Source organism: Lampris incognitus, chromosome 19 (genome assembly GCF_029633865.1).
Source record: "Lampris incognitus isolate fLamInc1 chromosome 19, fLamInc1.hap2, whole genome shotgun sequence".
NCBI classification, from domain to species: Eukaryota; Metazoa; Chordata; class Actinopteri; order Lampriformes; family Lampridae; genus Lampris; species Lampris incognitus.
In genome coordinates, this window is record NC_079229.1 from 23,170,156 (window position 1) to 23,193,258 (window position 23,103).

Consider the following 23,103-nt stretch of genomic DNA (forward strand, 5'->3'; position numbering starts at 1 on the left):
TGGTACACATCTTGGTTGAAGCCGGAGGAATCTAATTAGCAGGGGTTGTGATAAATCTGATATTTTAGACACAACTGCACAAAACAAAGCAAATACTCTGGTACTAATGAACCTCATGAAACCCAGTGGCTGATGGTTTCCATTGTGCAAATTGTCAAAGGGATAATCTGTGTGCTAAGGTTGTTTAGCTGCTGGCACAAAAACAATTACCTTCCTCTACACAAACAGCACTTCCAGTTGTTTGGCTTTTCAAGTTCCCTTCATTCCAGTAGGTGTAGTCACCGATGAGTCACACTATCTGTTATTGAACTGCCGGCACTGGTGATCCGTGTGTCCCGTACTACTACTGCACGACTACTGTATGGACATTTACAAACCTTATTTATTTTGCCTGATAATTGTAGTCATACATGAACAATACCGATCAAAACCTCATGTGTTTGAAAACAATTGGGAGGAAATTGAATGATTCACTCCATTTGCTGCCCGCATGCCACAAAGATTTTAATGTATTCCAAATGTATCTGTGTGTGTGTGTGTGGGGGGGGGGGCTGTCTCTCTGTCTGTCTCGCTCTCTCTGTCTGTCTCTCTCTCTGTCTGTCTCTGTGTCTCTCGCTCTGTGTCTGTCTCTGTCTATTGCTGTCTGTCTGTCTCTCTCTGCGTCTCTCTCCCTTTCTGTCTGTCTCTTGCTCTTTCTCTGTGCCCGTCTCTCTCCTTTCTCTCTCTGTATGTGTCTGTATGTCTGTCTCTCTTTCTCTGTCTCTCTCTCTCTCGCTCTTTCTCTGTGCCCGTCTCTCTCTCTCTGTCTCTCTCTCTCCTCCCTGAAGCTTACAGATGACTACATCTGAGCTCTCAAGTGTCCTGAGCCCTGGAGAGGGAAGCTGTATTACACCGAGAGATGCTTTTCATTAAACTCTACAGGAACCCTGTCGCCTGCATGTCGGCCCAGTCTCTATCCAGGTCATCAATAATCATTTCAAAAAACAGTGAGTTCCTCGCTGGGGCCTTGCGTAAGACGGTCGGCGTCTTCACACCGAAGAGGGAGATTGCTGGACGGTGTTCATCCAGTCATTTTTTGACGTGTCCCAAATGGGGCGAAAACAAACAAGTAGACAAAAACAGAAATGAAAACAATCACCAAGCTGCCTGATACGCTGCACTGTGTCAATAAAAGGACGCCACCTTGTGGAGAAAAGAAGAACATTCCTATCCCATTTTCACCTGGAATACATTTACGGCGCCCGGATATTTGTATGTTTTACTTGTTAATTTTGCATTTCGTTTGTGTTCCTTTCTACTTTGTTGAGCTTTAAAGTAGTTTAGCCTTCAATTCTGTTGTTTTCAGGCAGGGATGTTTTATCAACCATCATGGCCTCCGCGTTGTCCACGTTGGTCTACTTTGTTTGGCTCCATAATGACTTCATATCTCAATCCTGTCACCACTTCCTGTTATTGAAGCTTACGTTGAAGAAATACGTGTTTGCGGATAAAATTAGCTTCTCACACATGGTATATGACATCACACATCGTCCCAAGCAGGACATGATCTCAGTGGTGTGGATTTACAGAAGTCAAATGCCACATTTGACAAATCCATCTTGAATAGATCAGCGAACCAATCCATTGCATTGAAGAGGATTAGGAGTAACTGATAGGCCTTCGTCAATCCGTACGAGAACATTGCCAGATATCGAGATAAAGAGCAGACCTAGTGGAAACTATGGCGCATTGTAACCCGGTTGAAACAAAATTTATACTGTTCATAAAAAAAAATCCCAAAATGTTATGCCTCCTAAAATGTTACGCCAGCGTCTCCCCATCTTCAGTCAAACATGATATTTAAAAAGACTATAAGAAAAATGGTTACTCATTGAATCAACAGAAGGTTTATTCGTTCCAGACGGCACAGTCTTGACTAAATTTTCACTTTTCATGTATTGATGTGGAAGGTGGACATGGAGACATGTGCACGAGCAGTTTGAAATACAGACTAGATGACTCCACAGCCGGGCTATCGTGTCTTTCTTCTTCCAGTCGCTTCTTTTTTTCCTGCAGTCACCATGATCCCTCCAACCAAGTCTAAATCACAGTCTTATGGGCCATCATGTATCCTACTTATACACTATGTTCACATTCTCTCTCCTTTTCCTCCTCGCTGTTGTTGCCTTTGTTCCACCATATATTACACTGTCTCACTTTCAAACGGTTTTGGAAAAAAAAAAGCCTTTCGCTTGGCACACACTTGATCTCTCTCTGTGCTGTTTTTCGTCATCTCGTCCGTCAATGCTCGCTCTGTCACTCTTTCTCTTTCAACATTCACTCTTCACTGTTGTCAGCAGAAGGCTTTGCAACAAATCTGATTTTGCTGCATGTCGTCACTATGGCCTTGTTCAGACTGCCAGCCCAAATCCGTTTTTTGGCATAGCCAGATTGTATGCAGATTGATTTAGAAACTCTGGACAGCAAAAAAGCCACATGAAATGCGATTTTTGCAACTCGGATTTAAACCACATTTGGAGGTGGTTTGAAATGCAATTCCAATCGGATTTCTACAGATGCGTCTCAGTCCAGATGCTGTGGCCGCCCAAATCAGATCTTAAACTGTCTTCTGCACCACTCGCAATGCGACACACAACGACGACGTCAAATCCAGAGTGGCGGAAGTGGATCCCGCCATGACTGCAGCACAGAACATCGTAGTGTATACCAGCCTCCACCATTGCTGAGTTTGTCTGGTGTGACAGAGGAGTTCTGTACCATGACTTGACAGAGCAATTGTTTGGAGGATGAGATGACGGATCTCTATATCTCATGCTTCCATGATGGTAAACCACATCACCAGCCTACATAGATACGCACACCTACATCATTACCATAGCAACCCATGCAGACAGGTTGGTGATGTCTGGACACACTCAATTTGCCTTCAGTCTGAACAAGGCCTATGTGCTTCATCAAAAAGCTGCTGGGCATTGCACTTGTGGGACAATTGTCATATCACCTCATCTAATGGGAACCCGGAGAGTGATTACGGTTGCTGAGGGCCCGGTTGCCCCATCTTACTGCAGCGTCCTCTTGCACTAGCGTCTCTAGCGCACTGGGACTCTGGCGTCCAGGAGACTCCACATCGCTCGCACATTGGCTGGAAGTCCACGGCATTTCACCCTTTGACCAAAAGGTTTAACTTTGACCTTTTAGCGTACTTCCTGGAAAAGGTCACGTTCTGGCAAAGTGGAATCCAGGGCAACAGGTGCTACCTTTTGTTGGAGGAGCGGACCTGGTGTCTCATCCAGCCTGTTGGAGCTGGAGAAGAGAGGGATGGAAAGAAAGGGGGAGGAAAAATGATGGAGACATTAAGAGGGAAAGGACAGAAGGTGGGGAGAGAGGTTATTTGTCAGTCCTTGTCTGTCCTTAGTTTAAATTGGGAATTTGTCATCAGGGCCGTGATATGATTTGAAACTCACAGCATGGCTGTCCTGGTTGTCTTGGATTACTGGCGCTGCTTCCAAATGAAGACTGGAAATTATGAATGGTCTCCTGAAGAATCTGTCTCTCTCGACCCTGAGGAACAGCCCACACTTAAGATCACTATACACAGGCAGCATTTGCTGGCGAAGCTGATGGGAAATGTCGCCAACTCTCATTGTCAAACGTAGATTTTAGCTGAACCTTGAGTCTTTACAGTCCACTGCAAGCCAAAGGCTTATCAGCCCATTTATCAACCTCCATCCTTGTTCAAGGCAAATTTGCTCATCTCCGTTGGCTCAAAATGTTGACCATTACGTCATGTTTGGGTACATTACTTCTTCATAAAATGGGTTAAAAATAGATTCCTGATTTATTTGATGGCCTGGCGGCCTGTCCAGAGTGTCTCCCTGTCTGCCACCCAATGACTGCTGGGATTGGCTCCAGCATATCTGTGACCCTGAGAGCAGGATAAGCGGTTTGGATAATGGACGGATGGATGATTTAGAAAAGAAAGAAAAAAAAACGCCACCCAGTGAATTCTTGACAATGCCAAGTTTGAATTTACTAAGAAACAGGATGTGATGTCATTAAATCTTAGCGACATTACACTTAAGTGATTCTAAAGCTATTCAGGACAAGCACTCGTGTAGAAACCTAGCTTGGATGTTAGAGAACAAGTGGGTGGCTGAGAGGGGATACATCAAACGGGCTATTAAGGGAAAAATATGACCAGTCTATCTATGTCAGAGTCTTTCATACCCGGTTTTGAAGATCTGCGGTTATATGAAGACCATAAAAATACTCAGTGGGGAGGTTGAGAGGGCCAAAGATAAAAGGAGACTATCCATGTAAAGCATAAAAAGAAATAATCAGAACTTGATGACCATATCCAAGTATCACAGAAAAAGAAAAAAACCCACACAAACCTTTCCAGCGTTCAGCTCTGAGATGGCAGCCAGGATCTGCTGTCTAGGTCCATCTGTTTTAATGCCCAACTCTTTCAAGTCACCATCTGTAAGAGTCAAGAATGCCTCCATGTCCACCTGGAAGAAGAGACGGAGAAGAGCAACGGAGAGAAAAAACACAATTAGTTTATTTTCAAGTTCTTACGTTTGACTTAGTGCATTTTAAACATAACACTCAATTATAACAAAGATAACAAGGCTCAACATTCATTACCGGAAAAAAAACAAAAACTTTTTGTGACTTTAAGAAGATGTCTTTGTTTGCAGACCAAAACCTAAACACTAAATTCAGTGGAAGTCCCTTTTAGGATAAAAGACATCCAACCTCTTGTTCTTCAAATATAGGCTGGTATTTCTCCAGTGAGAGCTTCTTCAGGATACTGGACAGCTCATCTGACAAAAGAAAAATGAAAAGTTTTGTTGTTGTTTTTTCTATCTATATAGTATACAGCAGATCACCGACATGTCCATCCGTCTGTCTGGGTCATGACATATGGAATAATATTCTCAGCAAAGCCAATCGGCTCTCACCTTCGTCAGTGATGGTGCCGCTGCTGGAGCCCCCGCTGCTCTTGGACCGAGGATGGGAGGAGGCCGATGACAGAGAGTCTCCCGGCCCAGCTGGGGGCTTGGGCGTTGGGGAGGGAGATGGGGTGAGGGTGGGTGACGTGCTCTTGGAGGTGGAGGAGTTTCCTGACTGGGGTCTCTTCTTCAACTCCATCTTCTAGAAGGAACAATAATGTGTAGCATCAGTTCAACTGCATGAACAACTGCCTGGCTGGAAAGACTCCCTCTAAATAAGTCATTTCAGTTTCACGTTTCATTGCTTATTATTATTATTATTGTTATTGTTATTATTCAGAGCCAAATCAAATGATACCTTTATGTTCAGAGACTAAACATAGAGTTGGGACTGATCCAATCCGATTGGTAGTGGGTGCCGATACTGACTAATTCACTCATCGGATATCGAACTGCCGTTACCGATCTGTGACCGATCCAGATTCCAAAGTCTGAAGTTTTTATGAATTATAAATATGTAACAATGCAATTTGAAGCCCATAGTCAAAATGGTATATATAAATTCAGGTAGTATGAAGTGATTTGAGTGCGGGGTTGTGGGACACAAGCTTTGATGCTTGCCCGCATAAAGAGCGGGAAGCGGAGGATGCGGAGGCTGCCGACGAGGCAGCTGAAGCGGTGGGCAGGAGCAAGGAAGTGGGGGGGGGGTAATGAGGCCGATGGCCGCGGGGAAACAAGTTAAACCCCACAAAATATAAACCTCCAAAATTCCATAGTAATCCGGAGAAAGATAGAATGGCTGTAGATGACGTAGTAACTATATCAGAGGGACTCAGTGTGCATGGAGTTTGTGGCGCTGCTGCATGTGTAACCTCCCCGGCTGCTACTGCAGCTGAGCCAGGGCAGGAGGCGCAGAGTGACAGGGAGAAGGCGGCGGCAGACCCGCCTGTCACCGAGAGCCAGGAGAAAGAGGATGACGATGTTATCATCCTCCTTCTCCTGGCTCTCGATGATGACAAGTGACAGGACAGGACAAGTGAAGAACCACATTTACATTCTTCCATCACTTAATCCTGGTTATTGTCACAATTTGATTTAATTGATGCTTGGAGAATGAAAAATTCCGACACCAGATTTCAGGAAACAGGATCAGTGGTACCAGGCTAGACAGGGTGTATCTCACCAGACACCTTAACACCAGGTTAGTCAGAAGCAACATATTTCCAGTTGGTTTTACAGATCACCACTTAGTCAATGTTCATTTATATCTTTCACCAGCAAAAAAATATATGTCTTTCTGGCATTTTAATGTGATTTGACTACAGGACAGATTGTCTTTGTAAAAATTTTTTGAATTATTTTGGGTAATTTGGAGAGGAAAAAAAGCCCGGTTTGACTCTTTAATAAAGTAAGTTAACACATTAAAGGAGTCACCATAGCAATTAACACTCCTACACCTGTTTGTATGTGAAGCCTGTTTGAACTACAGTTCTAATAAATTTCTTTGGAATAAATTTAAATCTAATGCATTTTTGTATATTTTTTGCTCTTCTGATAAATGCTGATTTGATTTACTACAGCCTCATGTAACCTTACAAACAACAATGCCACCACCACCAACAACAGCAACAACAACAACAACAATAATAATCAAGAAAAAAGAGCTCTGGTATTGATATCGGTCAATATCGGTACCAGCAGATATCTATCTCTATCACGTATCGGAATCGGATCGGGACATAAAAAAGTGGATTGTGAATCTCTAACTAAAAGATGCTGGAATATGAGGCTGAAACTTATTAATAGAAGAAATACACATGCCATGTGTTTGTAAGAATGTTTTGTGTGCTTACCAAACCTGTGTGTGTGTGTGTGTGTGTGTGTGTTAGTATTTGCAGACCCTCTTCCTCAAACTGAATTCAGGCATTTTAAGACATAATCTACGTAATAACAAAGGAAGCAGATAGTATACTCGTCTAGAATGGACATCTGAAGCGACCAGGCTGGGGGTCAGGTGGATGTCAGGGAGGCTGATGTCAGGCACAGCTCTGCCGGAGGCCGAGGCAGAGATCTGGGGCTGGGGTTGAGGCTGGGACTGGCTGGGTTGCTTCTCTGGGACCTGGACCTTTGTGTCCACGAGTCCCGCCGCTCTCTTCCTCTGGGCCGCAATCTGAGACAGAACGCTGTCTGCACTGCCCCCTAGTGGGTGATTAAGGACACCACAATAGGTTGGTGTAATAAATAATAACAGAGGAATTTACAGGAGCAATCTTTGACAAACACAGGTGTGTACGTGGGTGGTGACCATCTGTCTCCTTGCCTGCCTCTGTGTGTGTATCTGGTTGCTCAAACTCAACAGAAAACATCTAGATCAGGGCTTGCAAACGTTGTGTCCAGATGACCTGATTCAAGTTTATGTGATTTCCTTACCTGGATTATCAAGCATGCATAAAGACGTCTAGATCAGGGATTGCCAAAGCATGAGAGTGAGATGCGCGCACCCCTTGGGGTGCTTGAGCTGCCTCTAGGGAGTGCATGAGAGGAGGAACATAATTCTCTCTCTCTTTCTCTCTCTCTCTCTCTCTCTCTCTCTCTCTCTCTCTCTCTCTCTCTCTCTCTCTCTCTCTCTCTTTCAGACTGAGCCACCTGCGCTGAACTTGAAAATCCTCAATGGATCCTCTTTTTGTCCATGTTATCTGTTTCTGAGCCTATACATGCATCATTCTCTTTGTTAATTACGTGGTGAATCATGTGTAACTTTATTGCAAACTGATTCAATTTAACTGAACTGGTAATTTTCAAATTACTGGTATTCAAATTTCCATAACCACTATGTTATGTATGATTAGTCGTAATTTAAACTTGATGCAACTTTTCTTTAATGCGGCTGAAAATATGAACGCATTTCCCCCCCATCTTCTCTCGTGATGGGCCTATCTGCCTCTGACCCTGTGCGTGTGACCTTGCCCTCACCCATCCTCTTTGTGCTTTGAAAGTGACAGCTTGTGCGTAACTTTTGCTGCAATTTATTGTAACTTTGTTGCAGTGTAGTTTCAGTTTCACTGAATGTGAGAGAGCATTGTTGCAACCTCTTGAATATTTTGTTATGAGTGTTCGGATTATGTGTGCATGATTAAACTTGATGCCTTTAGTGCAGATATAAATAGTCTATGCTGCCTTTTTTTTTTGAAGGTGTGGGGGATTGGGGGTGCATCAACCTGGTCAGGATGTAGAAGGGGGTGCGTTGCCTAAAAAGTCTGGGAACCACTGATCTAGATGACTGTACGTTTTGTCACAACACCAGCACCTTCAACATCAGTTCTACAGCGGTGAACTCTTGTCCTGGCAATGGGTGTGCCAGCTTGTGAATATACCTGAGCGGTTGTGCGAGTCTCGGTTAAGTCCCGCCACCCCGTTGGATCCCCCCGAGGAATGCGGGGAGTGATAGTGACCGGAGTTAGAGGGGGAGGAGGAGGAGGGCCCCTTAGAGATGCTGGGAAACTTAATGGGCCTGCTCACCACACGGCTGATCGATGTCTAACAGAGGAGAGAGAGACGGGTCATCAGAATATAATTAGAGATGCATGAATGGTGATGACAAACATACACATTGTTATGCGTGCCCACACACACACATACACACATGGAGTCAAAAAAACACAGACAGATATACTGACACAGACGCACAGACACATGCACAGGCGATCAAACGCGTAGACACTCACAATATCAGAGTTTCCACTGCTATTAAGTTTCCGCTGTGGGGGCATCGGCAGACGGGGTACTTCACTCTTTCCCTCCTTAAGGAGATGTGAGCGGTCTGAATTCCACAGCTCAAAGTTGGAGGGAGGCAAAAAAGGGGGGATCACCGCTTTGAGCTTGTCATTGGGCAGTCGCGTCAGAGGTGCACCATTTCTTAGCTGGAGAGGATGGATGAAATAACATAGGCATAGTGATTGATGGCAATTTCATCAGGAGAAAACCATTTTTTGGAGGGCACTGGAATCATTGGATGGTTCAAGCACAGAGGATAACAACACCAGACATTACCTAGTAACAGCTGGACTTAAGTTAGTGCAAAGTGGTTGTGCGCCAATGCGAAGGGTGTGTATTATGGTTGAGAATACTACGTATGTAGGCTATCTTCAGCAAATAATATGCAATTACCAAGAGAAGAAAATATACTGAGGTGAATGCAGTGTTATGCAATCCAATCACTGTCCTAACATAATCTGGCAAACACGGCGTTATGTACTCCATACTGAGATGGCGATCGCTTTCACGTTGCAATCTTGCACGTGCACATTGTGCTGTGAAAACAGCCCCATCTGGAAACAATGAAACGCCTTTAAAAAGGCATCTTGTGTATTCACTGTGTGACAGTTGTTACATAGTCCACAAAAAAGTCCATAAACACCAAAGCGGACCATTCAGTCCATCTTGAAAATTCACCGCTGATTAACCAAAGGTTGTAGGAGGTATTGAAAATTAGTAATTGTAATGTTTAAGCCAAACAACTTCGTTAACCAATGGTGCATTGCTACCTTGTCATTGCCATAATGCAAGGCTGGCCATGTTTTATTGGTCATCATAGCAACTCCTAAGGTACTCAATAATCAAAACAACTATTTAGAAATCTTTCTCGATTACACTTGTTTTCACTCATTTGCACCAGAGGAGGCTGGGCCATAGAGGTAGAGGAGCTTGCTCCTTCTCTATTTTTGAGAGGCAAGAGGGATATCAAAATATTAAAAAGAGTAATTGGTTGAAAAAAACTTATTAAATCTCGGTATCATTTATAAAACGTTTTTTCTCTCTTAGAAAAAAAATCCATTATTGAAATTCTGATTTAAATGCTTCAAAAGCGACACCTGCAGGCAAGCGGAGAAAGGGCAGTCTGTGTGACGTGGTGTGGGAACAGAAAAGGATGGGCTCTTGCGGTCCTCCTTAGGGCGGGATCTCGCTTCTATGAATTTAATCTACTTCATTGTTTGTTTGTTTTTTTTTTTTTTTTTTTGTTAGTATTGTATTCTGGTTGCTGATTGGTTAGGAAGAACGTCCTCCGTTGAAGAATTACTTTACGTATTTTGGCCAGTAACAAATTAGCATGAAAAACAGACGTCGCGTTGGTCACATGATCATTTCGTGAGCGTTACGAACTTTCGGTAAAGCGATATTCATACAGTCGCATATTAGAAAATAAATTATAACTTGCAAATTGCGAAATACTTTTAAACACAGCAAAAAAAAACGTTTTATTTATACCTTTTCAACAGAGTCCAAATTTCCTTTTTATTTCAGATTTACATTTTCTTTTCTTTTGTTTTATCGAGCGGTAGCTAGCTATTTGCGTTAGCCACCGTTAGCCAGTTAGCTTGTTGTAGCGGCCCTGAAAGAAAGTTCAACTAACGGCGCGAATGGATTTGGAGGAGATGTGCTGCTATTGCTAACGAGGCAACATGTGCTGCTATTGCTAACGAGGCAACTAACGGCAGCGTGAGTGAGGGGTCACACAGGCGCAGAGAGTGGGATTGGGAAGAACATTTTGTGGATTATTTGTCAGAGCCATTCCATAGTTTGGATTACGCAGCAGAGGTGAGGTTCAAGACTGCTAATCTTGTTGTTTTACGGCTTAATTTTTCATTGAACGTAAGAGAGTAAAGATAAGTAGCCATAAGCGCAGTGGAGATGAGGTGCTACAGAAAGATTCTATGCATGTCATATAGAGACCATATTACGAATGAAGAGGTGAAAATAAGGATTACACAAGCCGTTGGAACACATGAATACTTGTTGACAATCATGAAAAGAAAACTGAAATGCTATGGTCAAATCTCCAGAAGTTCCGGCCTTGCCAATACCATCCTGCAAGGCACAGTGAGGGGCGGGCGGGGACGAGGAGGACAGAAGAAGTGATGGCTATGCAACATAAGAGAGTGGACAGGCCTTGACTTTGCCAGCTTAAAGAGGGCAGTTGAGGACAGACAGAGATGGCGTGGACTGTTTGCGGATTCAACAGCGGTGCCCCAAAGACCTCTCGAGAGGTTACGGGATAGGTGAGGTGAGGAGTGTAAAATAACATGACGCCACGAGTTGGTTTTCCTCCTGTCCTCCCCAATTTGTTGAGTCACCAGCCGCCACTGGTATGCACACCATTTTAAAGAAAATATCATGGGCATTTCAATGCTTACAACTGTTTCATCACTGTGAAGGCTTCTGTGAAAGTCATTAAACTAATAATTATGTAATTAAGTGTCCTTTATGCTGTATAATCCAATGTTTGAAGCATTAAGTTAATAAATCAGTAGTCTTGTCACACACATGCAGCACAGCACCTCTGGGAGCTGTTCTAATACAGTAAATTATTTTAATTATGAGACCTGGCTTGAAGCAGTGTACATTGAAATATGCCTAACACATTCCTACCATTGTGGTTATTAGGAAGTCCTCCTTCTCCAAACCTGCCCTGCCAAGACCTAGAAAAAAAAAATCAGATTCCTTCAAATTTTAAAATACACAGATTTTCAGCTTTGAAGACAATGTAAGTAGACATGACATATTTTCATGTCTGTATCCAAGGACTTATATTAATGTTATGTAAGCTCAATAATGCCAGGTTTTTGTCGGAGGGTATGTAAATAATTAAAGTTTCATAGTTGCTTTCAGGGAAACACCTGCAGATGTTTGCAGGTGAGATTTCCATTCCCAGATTTTATTCTCAGTTTGTCAAAAACGTCCTCTTCCATTGATGCCAATGAAAAAAATCACAACCATTAAAGGGAAGGGACAGTGCTATGTGTGTTTTACAGTTATCTTTAACTTTACTTAATGTGGCTTACCAGAGTCTTTGCTCTTGACTCCCCAGGCAGTGCTGATGTCATTTCCAGCCAAGGGAGGGGGAGGTGCCAGCGGACCATTGGCCCCATTCCTAGACTTCCTGTCTGCCTTCATGGTGGCATCCAAAGAGGCCTCGGCATCATCAGGAAACGGAGCAAGACGATTGGAGGAGAGGCCATGTCTCAAGGTGTGAGTCAACTTAAGGCGCCGGAACCGATTCGACATCCTGTTCCACCAAGACTGCAAGTGGGTAAAGTCAAATATGTTAACACGCCAGAGACACTTAAATATCAAATTCCTACATCTGCTGCAGAAACTGTAGGTTGAAAGTCAGCGAAGCAAGCTATTGGCTTGAAAGTATGGGAAAACATATCAGCTTAATTGAATCAGTCAACAATGCTCCACTCATTTCTGACCTTGAGCAAGGCCCTTCACTTGCACCGCCCCTTTTGAGTTTTGAAATGATTGACAATAGAAATCAGTTAAAGATTTACAGTTGTTCCAAAGAGCCTCAAGCTAATGTTGAGAACAGAGCAAGTGTGCATATATGCATGTCTAATGTGTGTGTGTGTGTGTGTGTGTGTGTGTGTGTGTGTGTTTGTAAAGAGGGGCATGACTGAATGAGATCAGACCCAAGCCTGACCTGCTTAAAACAAAAGTTTGAAAATATCAAACTCAAGATTTTGAGTCAAAATTTGAGCATAACTACGTTTGATGTGGTTCATTCTAAAACTGGTTGCTAATTATTTCTCACTGTCTGAAGCACTGTCAAACTGTTTGCATTCATCTCTGGTTGAGAGCATTGTCTTAAAAGAAAAAGTAAAACATCTCTTTGACCTTGAGTCCCCCCTTGTCGTCAGGGGGTACAGGGACATTGCTGAGGGAGTGTCGGCTCTTGGGGCGCATTGTGGAGGCTCTGCTACGGTGTTTTCCCTTCTCCTTGTCCACCTGCATACACACTGAGGCTAACAGACGCACCAATTCTGTGTCTGTCGAGACAAACGCACAGTGGAAAATAGGTGAGTGAGGAGGGTAGTGGATTACAGAAGATTGGAAGAACAAATGAAAAAAGAGGAGAACACATTCAGGATAGTGAGGAAGGTGGAAGGAAGGAAGAGGGAAGAGAGGAAAGATGAAGCAGGATGGAAAGAGGGAAGGAAGAAATGCTTGGCCATAAGGTTTAAAGGGAAACAATCATGATTTTCAACATTATCTCTCTCGCATATGTATGTATTAATGTATGTATGTATGTATGTATGTATGTGTGTATGTGTGTATGTATATATGTATATATATATATATATATATATAAAACTCAGCACTTACAACACCATTGATGGTTTCGGAAAAAAATGATATATATATATGTGTGCGTGTGTGTGTGTGTGTGTGTGTGTGTGTGTATGTATATATATATATATATATATATATATTAGGGATATATATTTAAGATTAAGATTAATCTTAATATTCCGCTCATTTGTTGAGCTACTCGAGGAAAGGACATACCATTTACTGCTGTCCTATATACACTCACTGGCCACTTTATTAGGTACACCTTGCTAGTACCGGGTTGGACCCCCTTTTGCCTTCAGAACTGCCTTAATCCTTCGTGGCATAGATTCAACAAGGTACTGGAAACATTCCTCAGAGAGTTTGGTCCATATTGACATGATAGCATCACGCAGTTGCTGCAGATTTGTCGGCTGCACATCCATGATGCGAATCTCCCGGTCCACCACATCCCAAAGGTGCTCTATTGGATTGAGATCTGGTGACTGTGGAGGCCATTTGAGTACAGTGAACTCATTGTCATGTTCAAGAAACCAGTCTGAGATGATTCGAGCTTTATGACATGGCGCGTTATCCTGCTGGAAGTAGCCATCAGAAGATGGGAACACTGTGGTCATAAAGGGATGGACATGGTCAGCAACAATACTCAGGTAGGCTGTGGCGTTGACATGATGCTCAATTGGTACAAAGGGGCCCAAAGTGTGCCAAGAAAATATCCCCCACACCATTGCACCACCACCACCAGCCTGAACCGTTGATACAAGGCAGGATGGATCCATGCTTTCATGTTGTTGACGCCAAATTCTGACCCTACCATCCGAATGTCGCAGCAGAAATCGAGACTCATCAGACCAGGCAACGTTTTTCCAATCTTCTATTGTCCAATTTTGGTGAGCCTGTGCGAATTGTAGCCTCAGTTTCCTGTTCTTAGCTGACAGGAGTGGCACCCGGTGTGGTCTTCTGCTGCTGTAGCCCATCTGCCTCAAGGTTCGATGTGTTGTGCGTTCAGAGATGCTCTTCTGCATACCTCGGTTGTAATGAGTGGTTATTTGAGTTACTGTTGCCTTTCTGTCAGCTCGAACCAGTCTGGCCATTCTCCTCTGACCTCTGGCATCAACAAGGCATTTTCGCCCACAGAACTGCCGCTCACTGGATATTTTCTCTTTTTCGGACCATTCTCTGTAAACCCTAGAGATGGTTGTGCGTGAAAAACCCAGTAGATCAGCAGTTTCTGAAATACTCAGACCAGCCCGTCTGGCACCAACAACCATGCCACGTTCAAAGTCACTTAAATCACCTTTCTTCCCCATTCTGATGCTCGGTTTGAACTGCAGCAGATCGTCTTGACCATGTCTACATGCCTAAATGCATTGAGTTGCTGCCATGTGATTGGCTGATTAGAAATTTGCGTTAATAAGCAGTTGGACAGGTGTTCCTAATAAAGTGGCCGGTGAGTGTATATATATGTGAGTGTGTGTGTGTGTGTGTGTGTGTGTGTGTGTGTGTGTGTATTTTCTTTATATATATATATATATATGTATATGTATATATATATATATTAAAAAAAAGAAACACTCAATGGTAGGGAAAGTAAGCAAGATAATCACCAGTGAGTCAAGTAAATTCTTTATGAGACAGTACAAGCCTGTTTCATGCCATAAGCAATCATCAGCTGTCAGCTGATGATTGACAGCTGACATATCAGGTTTGCAAATAATAAAATACTTTTCTGCCAAGCACAGGTTACATCTTTTGCCACTAACTGAATATGCATTACTCTTTGTAAGGATTTTCCATGAAATAGAGTAACCGATATTCTTGTCTACCAATGACCAAATGTGTCGGCTCAAGGCTGCCACATTTCTTGCATGCTCATTTCCGAAGCCAATCAAGGGTCAAACCCAATTTTAAGATAGATATCATATGTCTACCTTGAATAGTAGAAACGAATTGGCCACCAGCTGTAGACACCGAAAAAAATGTCTTCTTTGTAACTACAGGTAAAATGTCTTCATTATTCTCCCCCCATTAGATGATACACGTGACATTTATTAGATGTTGTATTTTTTTATATTTTAATTGCCTGCCCTTCCAACTGTGCCCCAGCACCACCCCCACTATATGATATACATAAATTACCCCATTTGACTTTATCTTATTATATTCTAAATGTATGCTATTTCAACAGTAATTTAAATGCTTTTTCAAAACAAACCCCAACCCCTTACCCCATTGGTTGTAATGTTTTCTACCCAACCATTGGTTGCTGTGCATCGTAACTACCTACCCCACTGATTGTAATAATTCAAATGTTTCTCTCCTCTCATTGGTTGCTGTCCACCGAAATTAGGGGTGTGACGTGGGGCAACGTATACTGTGTGTTTTTCTTCTTAGCAGCTGATGAGTGCAGGATGCACGAAACAAGCTTGTACTGCTATGTATTAAAAGTTTTTTTTCCTACATATATGTATATTGATATTACGCTCCTCATCTGTTGAGCACTTTTATCAACACCATTGATGGTTTCCGGAAAGAGAAAAAAAACGTTTTTATATATATATAATATGGATGGATGGATATCCATCCATCCATTATCTGAACCGCTTATCCTGCTCTCAGGGTCGCGGGGGATAATGGAGCCTGTTCAGGCAGTCATTGGGCAGCAAGCGGGGAGAGGGAATTAGTAGCCATAATATTGAGCAGTCTTCTGTATGTCTTATAGTTCTCAAACTTGCGTCTGCCGGTGATGTCACTGGCAGACAATCCTTAAAATTTGCCTCTTGTTTTGCCAATATGCTGCATTGTATAAAAGAATGCAAATAAAAACACTACATTATACAGCTGTATGCAGTGTTGGTACTGGCATTTTCTTAGACAGCTGTATTGATATTTACATTTCCATCACTTCCGGACACAATTTTGGTGGCGTTTTATAAAGACACACATAGGACTGCTCAATATTATGGCTGCTAAGGAAGTGTTAGCCGTACAACATATATGGAGATAATGTTGTAAATTGTGATTGTTTTCCGTTAAGCCATCTTTAAAAATCTACACAAAATACACTGAAAAGCAGAGCTGAGAGATGGTACCTGGATCATTGAGCAGCATCACCAAATCAAAAGCTGTGTATCCATTCTTTGCTCGAAGGTTGACATCTGCTCCCTGATTCAACAGATACTTCACAACATCCTTATTACTGGGGAGCAAGGAGAAAAAAGAAAGAAAGAAGTAAGGGGAGAGATAAAAGAGAGAAAGCAAGAAAGATATAAGATTATGAGATTGAGCATTGCCACAACAGTTAAATTCAGGGCCTCATCTGGAGTTGGAGCATGTCGCCCCCAATTGACATGCTAATGGCTTTGTTAAACTCTGTGGAAGGTAGAAGAAAAACCCTTCACATGATGGATTGTTGACATTCTCTCACTGTGCAGAATTTTAAAAAATACATTTCATAAACTAAAGAATGGTCTTTTATTTTGATATGAAATCACAGCAAAGCATTAATGTAGACATAAGTTTTGAAATGCTCAAGTCCACCATATCATTAAAGTAAAAACAGGGACATTTCAATTCCCAAATCCAGATGTTTTTATTTCACTGTTGACAGGACTTTAATCCTCCCCAATTCCACTGTTCAATAAAGGGCATGGTTGATTAAAAACAAGAATGTCAAGGCTATGTTTAACTACACAGAGAGCACACGAAGCTTTCACCAACAAACAAAACAGACCAAGAAATCAGATAAATACTTGCAGGTCGCCACAAATATTTAGAATACCTGGAATGAAGAAATTGTGTGGCTCTGATATTCAGCTACTGTACTACTGGTGCAAGGACCATTAGTTTGGCAAACCTGTACTAATTTTATGCATCTGAAACCATTCAATTATGAAATGTTCATTCCAGCAACATCTACTCTTCAAAAATCTGTCTTCTTACTTTGGACTCATGACTTTTTTTTACTGGCACTGGTATCTAAAGAGTTTAATATTACCCTCTAAACTGCTCAAGCTTACCCGTGATAGGTGGCCTGCATTAGAGCGGTCCATCCGTGAACGCCATCTTGTTTATCTATGTCAGCATTCTTTTCTACCATTAGCTGCACCACTTCTAACTGGCCGCTCACCGCTGCCATCATCAAAGGCGACGCTCCTTCCTGATTTGATGAATTCACCTGGGCGGGGTCCTCCTCCAAGATCTCTTTAACTAGCTGGGAATTTCCTGGGTATCAAACACTCAAAAGGTAAGTGTTCATGTTGAGTGACAGTCCTTTAGTGGTGATTTGTGGAGTCTATTCATAAATATGTACATACTCTCAAAAGCAGTTTGTTGTAAGCACATGCAACCTCTTCACTCTGATCACAAACACACACACACACGCACAGGCCACCGTGAAACAAAATCATCTGTAAATGATGTTTGGTACCCTCATCTCCATGTTTGACTTAACTCACCCAACTTGAGGGCACTGAACACGTCTGGTCTTCTCTTCTCATCGTCTATGAGAGGGAAAGAAACCAAGAAAACACAATGAGCTCTGATAGACAATTTTGGGGGCTGAAACAACACTATTTGGCCACACTTCAGAGAGTTTACTGCAGTGAGGGATTAATTATACAAATACAGGCACATACATACTCTGTCCACTGCACAGTATACTACAAATATAAATGAACTTGCACACACACTGAAAGAAAGAAAGGTCAGGAATCATCAGATGATGAACCCTACACACATGCACATGGAGTGTTAAGCTGTTGAATACATAAACCCAGTGTGTAAGTAACATACTTAAGTTGCAGCCAATGAGTCATCATTCAGTCAAACACAAGTCAAACACACACACAGTCTCTTATCCACAGTACGGGTGAAAATGTACTGTAAAAATGTTAATGTTTCTCCTTTCCCATCCATTTCAATGCACTATATTTACCAAAGTGTGCATACAAATAAAGTTTGTTTGACTGACTTAAGAGTTATGGCCTAAGGAATGGTGAACACCTTCACAAATAGATGGGACTGACTGTAGGATTCTGCTAGTGAACAAAGAGGATTTTCTTACTGGGCTTTCAAGTATTAGACTAATACGATGCTACTCCATTACGCCTAAGTGACAGCCAGGCTTGATGGCTGTGTGACAAGCCTCCAAATATAAGTCTTGATTTATCTCGCAAGGTTGATCGCTTTGGTGTCAAAAGCACTTCTGTTGACAGTGGAGACCTGGTTTCCCTGTTATAAATGCTTCTGTTGCAGCTTCTGAAGGCCACTGCATTTGATACCACAGGTAAACTAACCAAAATCCTGTGCTAATTCTTTTAAGAGGCTGTAAATATCAAAGGTATTGACTATCTGAAGGCGTAACTGCTTGCTGCTTTAGAGAAGGTAACTCTAGTGTTGGTTTCACATCTCAGACATAACTGCTGTAAAGGTTTGTCAGGATACACAAACACACATAAAGACTCATACACCCAAGCAGACACACGCGCGCACACACACACAGAGGCTGTACCTGTCTGAGGTCGTACAGTTGTGATAGAGTCGAGGTAGGCCTTGATGTCTCTCTGTTTGAGCTGCAGGGCCAGTTCGAAGGCTGTCTTGGACAGAACGTTGACCTTGTCAGGGTTTGCCCCTCGCTCCACCAGCTGCTGAGCCACACCCACCTGCCAATCACACAACTTTTGCTAGAACTGCCACTAAAAGCCCTGAAACAGCACAAGTTATTTCTGCTCCCATTTGCTAAAGACTATTTTGTCTGAAATGGTCCAATGCAAAAAATGTTCTTTGTCATTTTTCAAGGAATAAGTTACATCTCGCATTGTCTTTTTTTTCTTTTACTTTTTTTTCTTTTTCCCCTTTTTTCTCCCCAATTGTACTTGGCCAATTACCCCACTCTTCCGAGCCGTCCTGGTCGCTGCTCCACCCCGTCTGCCAATCCGGGTAGGGCTGCAGACTACCACATGCCTCCTCCGATAAATTTGGGAGTCGCCAGCCGCTTATTTTCACCTGACAGAGGAGTTTCGCCAGGGGGACGTAGCATGTGGGAGGATCATGCTATTCCCCCCAGTTCCCCCTCCCCCCGAACAGGTGCCCCGACCGACCAGAGGAGGCGCTAGTGCAGCAACCAGGACACGTCCTGCTTCCCACCTGCAGACATGGACAATTGTGTCTGTAGGGACGCCCGACCAAGCCGGAGATAACACGGGGATTCGAACCGGCGATCCCAGTTTTGGTAGGCAATGGAATAGACCGCTACGCTACCCGGACGCCCCTCACACTGTCTTCTTACAAATAAAAAAATCCTTTATGAATAATATAATTTGACTCTATTGGTGAGATGTTTATCTGAATTTTTAAAAAATAACCTAAATCCAGATGTTAAAGAAACTAGACCTAACATGAGACTGGTTCAAGACAAGCCAGGAAGAATTTGTTTTGGCCTGCATGCAATTGTGGTAGCTCAACTGCAATATTGAACTGAACAAAAGAGGTAAAGTTATGGATTGGCTCAACTTTTCCAAACTAAGTATGAGTCAAAGCAATCTTAAACTATCTATGGAGGAGATCAGGAGAGAGGAGAGAGAACAAAACATCAAGAAAAGTCTTCAACCTACTCATCCAAGCCTTCCATTCATCCCTCCATCTATCCATCCTTCAGTCCATTCAACCATCCATCCATCCATCTAGCCAGTACCTTCCCACTGAGTGTGACCAGCATCAGTGCTCCCCAGCCAGTGGTCTTCTGGGAGAAGTTGACATCAGAGCCCCACTCCAGCAGCAGACGCACGACAGCCTCATGGCCATGCTGAGAGGCCACTAACAGGGCTGTGATGTCCATGAACTCCCTGGTTCCGACTGCCCCTCCGCCACAGCCCCCAAGCCCTCCAGTCACACAGCCCTCACCACCCCCAAAACCACCCGTACTGTGGAACAACAGGGACAGTGCCACAGCGGTCTTGAGTAGTTCATGGAACATTATATGCCAGTGGATGTGTACAGCCTTCGAGAAAAGTGACCACTAGGGGATGACATCCTTACCTGCAGCTGTTATTGTTGCTGCCATTAGAGACTCCCTCCATGGCGATGGCGAGGTGGTCATAGTCATCGACATAGGCACCACCTTCCAAAAGGAGCTTGACCACGTGGGTATGTCCTCCCCGAGCTGCCATGGTCAGGACGCTGGCACCCAGCCGGTTCCGGCCGTTCATCTCTGCTCCGTTCTCCAAGAGGATGTGGACTACATTCAGGTGACCAAACCTTGGTAGAAGGGGAAAAGAAGAAAAACAGAGGAAGTATGAATGTGTGTGTGTGTGTGTGTGTGTGTGTGTGTGTGTGTGTGTGTGTTTGTCAGTGTGTTTGTCAGTGAGTGGGCATCGGGGGGGGGGGTTGTTAGACTTCATAATTAAAAGAGTAGGGCTGAACGATATACTGGGGGGAAAATAACATTGACATTTGTTTTTTTGCAATATGTATTGCGATGTTAAAGGATAATAAGAAGTTAATTTCACCAGATATATGCAGCAGTTAACTTTCAAAGCTCCACTTGCAAAGAATTTATCACTTGCAATGATAAGGTGATTTCAGAGGAGGAAACAAGGCAGTTGTCCAAGAAGTCACTAAGTCAGATTTAATTGTATTATTTGTGCTAGAATATTTTTCCTCGTGCGTATAGTTCGTTTCCTATCGAGTAATAAGAAGTCAAGCCTAACGTGGCTGATGGGACCAGCTTGCCTGCATTCTTTGCAGTTTGACATGAACACATCGGTTCTGAAACGATATATTAATGTTTCAGCCCTGTTAAATATAAAGTATTGAATAGGAATAAACAAGCGGAACTGCACAAGTTGGGACGGGGGCGAAAACGAAAACTTTTAAAATCTCTGTACAGCTTCCACGGCACCGGGCATGAAGATGGGTAGAAACCTTTCGGCGTCCGTCTGCATTCGTGACTTTTGACGAAGCCAACGGAGGACTTTCTGAGCTTGCAAACCCCACCTCGCAGCCTGCATCATCGGAGTCCAGCCGTAGTTGTTCCGGCTGTCCACCGAGGCCCCTTTCCGCAGGAGAAACCGAACCAGGTTCTCGTGGCCGCTGGCCGAGGCGAACTGCAGGGCGGTGTTGCCCTCCTCGTCCGTGCAGTCCACCGGCACCAGGGGCAAGCCCCGCGTCATGTCCGCGACGGTGCACTCCGACCCCGCATCGGAGCGCAGCCTGCTCTGCCTCCCTGACTCTTTGGCCCCGGGCTCTAAGATCCCCCGGGCGGTTTCGTAGTCCCCTTCATCGCAAGCGCGGAAAAGTAGCAGCGAGTTTGCGGGGACGCCGAAATTCATCTCCTCATTCACCGTTTCTCCCGACTGCAGATGGCTCCGATGATGACGGTCCAAAACTTTTGCTCTCCTCCCCCCGCTCTGGTTCTGGTGTCACTTATTGGCGGCGGCGGCCTATGTGCTTGGAAATCATGACGCACAGTAAAATGAAGTTGGTTGGCTCGTTAAAGACCCGACTCTTGCCGACGATACGATATCAACTCTCATCCTGAAAAGTCTAGGACATCGTAATATTATTTTTTCTCCCCATGGATAAACGTATCCGCGACCGGGGCTGTCTCGTCCCGTTTTAACTTTTGAGGTTTTTTCTGCTGTGCGCATGCGCACATTGATGGCACCGGACAGACCAAAATCTGGCAATCTGTGGCTCTTCTGACGTATTAACGTTGTGACAAACCCTTTACTGGGCCCGTGTGCGAACAACGGCAGCAAACAAGAACCTCTGCAGGGAGTTTACTGCACAAAAGCACTTGAACTATCCTGTATGTTGTGCATGTCGTACTATTTGTATGTTTTGATAAGGTTTTTAACTGTGTTTTATACTGCTTTTGTTGTTGGTGTTTGCCTGAGATGAGACCAAAGACAAATATCCAGTTCTGGTTGGACAATAAAGTTCTATTCTATTCTATTCATGCCTTTCATCCCAAAATATAACCTTTTCAAGCCATTAGCCTGACTCCCAACTTAACATAGAGTTTGCCAATGTAAAGATTCATATAAGCGGTTGTGAAAATGGAAACCGCTTATACACTACAATTAACGCTGAGGTTATTCAACCTAGATGCATAACAATGTGTTGGAATTAGAAATATCTAAAATATTTGATCGACAGCATTATAATTAATTTCACCGCAAATCCTCATAGACATCTCATGTTGACCTTTGTGAAAGGGGTTACAAAGGGTGGTTACAGCACAATAGGGCACACTGTTGAGCTTTGAGTGGCTGTAGGCTTTACTCAGCAAAACTCAATTTATAATGCAGTCTTGAGTTCTTCTACCATAATGTAAGTACATGGGGGGGGGATTTAGCTCTTGTATACATGCTTGTTTGTAAATGTGAGTAAACTACACATTTTTTTCTATCAGTGTCTTTTTTTTTCATTCCTCAAAAAAAAAGATAGGGCCTTTTTCCACTTCATCAATGTAGACTGAAACGATGTGATCACATAACGCCTGTGCTGGCCTCGCTTCATTGGCTTCCTGTCTGTTGTAGGATCCAGTTTAAGATTTTATTACTTGTTTTTAAGTCTTTAAATGGGCTGCCGCCACCTTATTTATCTGAGCTAATACATCATCATACACCAGTCAGAGCACTCAGGTCGACAAACAAGATGGTCTTGTTCCCAGATCCAGGCTTAAGAATGGGGGCGACAGAGCCTTTGCAGTGGCTGCTGCCCCTGATCTCTGGAACAATCTACCAGTACACAAGATCTGCTCGGACCCTAGAGACTTTTAAATCTTTGTTAAAGACCTACGTCTTCTCGCTGGCATTCAATTCAAGTTGAGCTTGATACCATGATTTTATTGTGCAAATGTATTTTTATTTTTATGTTTTATTGTTTATATTTTATTTTATTATGTTTTCTTTACATATATTTTCATATTCGTATGTGTCACTTATTTTATATTGTATTTTAAGCTTGTGCAGCACTTTGGTTCAACTGTGGTTGTAAATAAACTTGACTTGAT

General features: G+C 43.1%; 1 protein-coding gene across 1 annotated transcript; it reads right to left on the reverse strand.

Moving 5' to 3' along the window:
• Positions 1–1,871: 1,871 nt before the first annotated feature.
• On the reverse strand, positions 1,872–21,704 carry LOC130129895 (ankyrin repeat and SAM domain-containing protein 6-like). The gene is given in 20 exon segments (XM_056299576.1): positions 1,872–3,303; positions 3,465–3,561; positions 4,395–4,511; positions 4,759–4,826; positions 4,965–5,157; positions 6,928–7,058; positions 7,061–7,076; positions 7,078–7,154; positions 8,330–8,492; positions 8,681–8,875; positions 11,382–11,431; positions 11,795–12,032; positions 12,630–12,781; positions 16,178–16,284; positions 17,105–17,309; positions 17,543–17,587; positions 18,598–18,748; positions 19,780–20,008; positions 20,124–20,342; positions 21,081–21,704. Coding segments are annotated over 20 exon segments (2,838 nt in total). The 5' UTR covers positions 21,416–21,704; the 3' UTR covers positions 1,872–3,253.
• Positions 21,705–23,103: the final 1,399 nt, after the last annotated feature.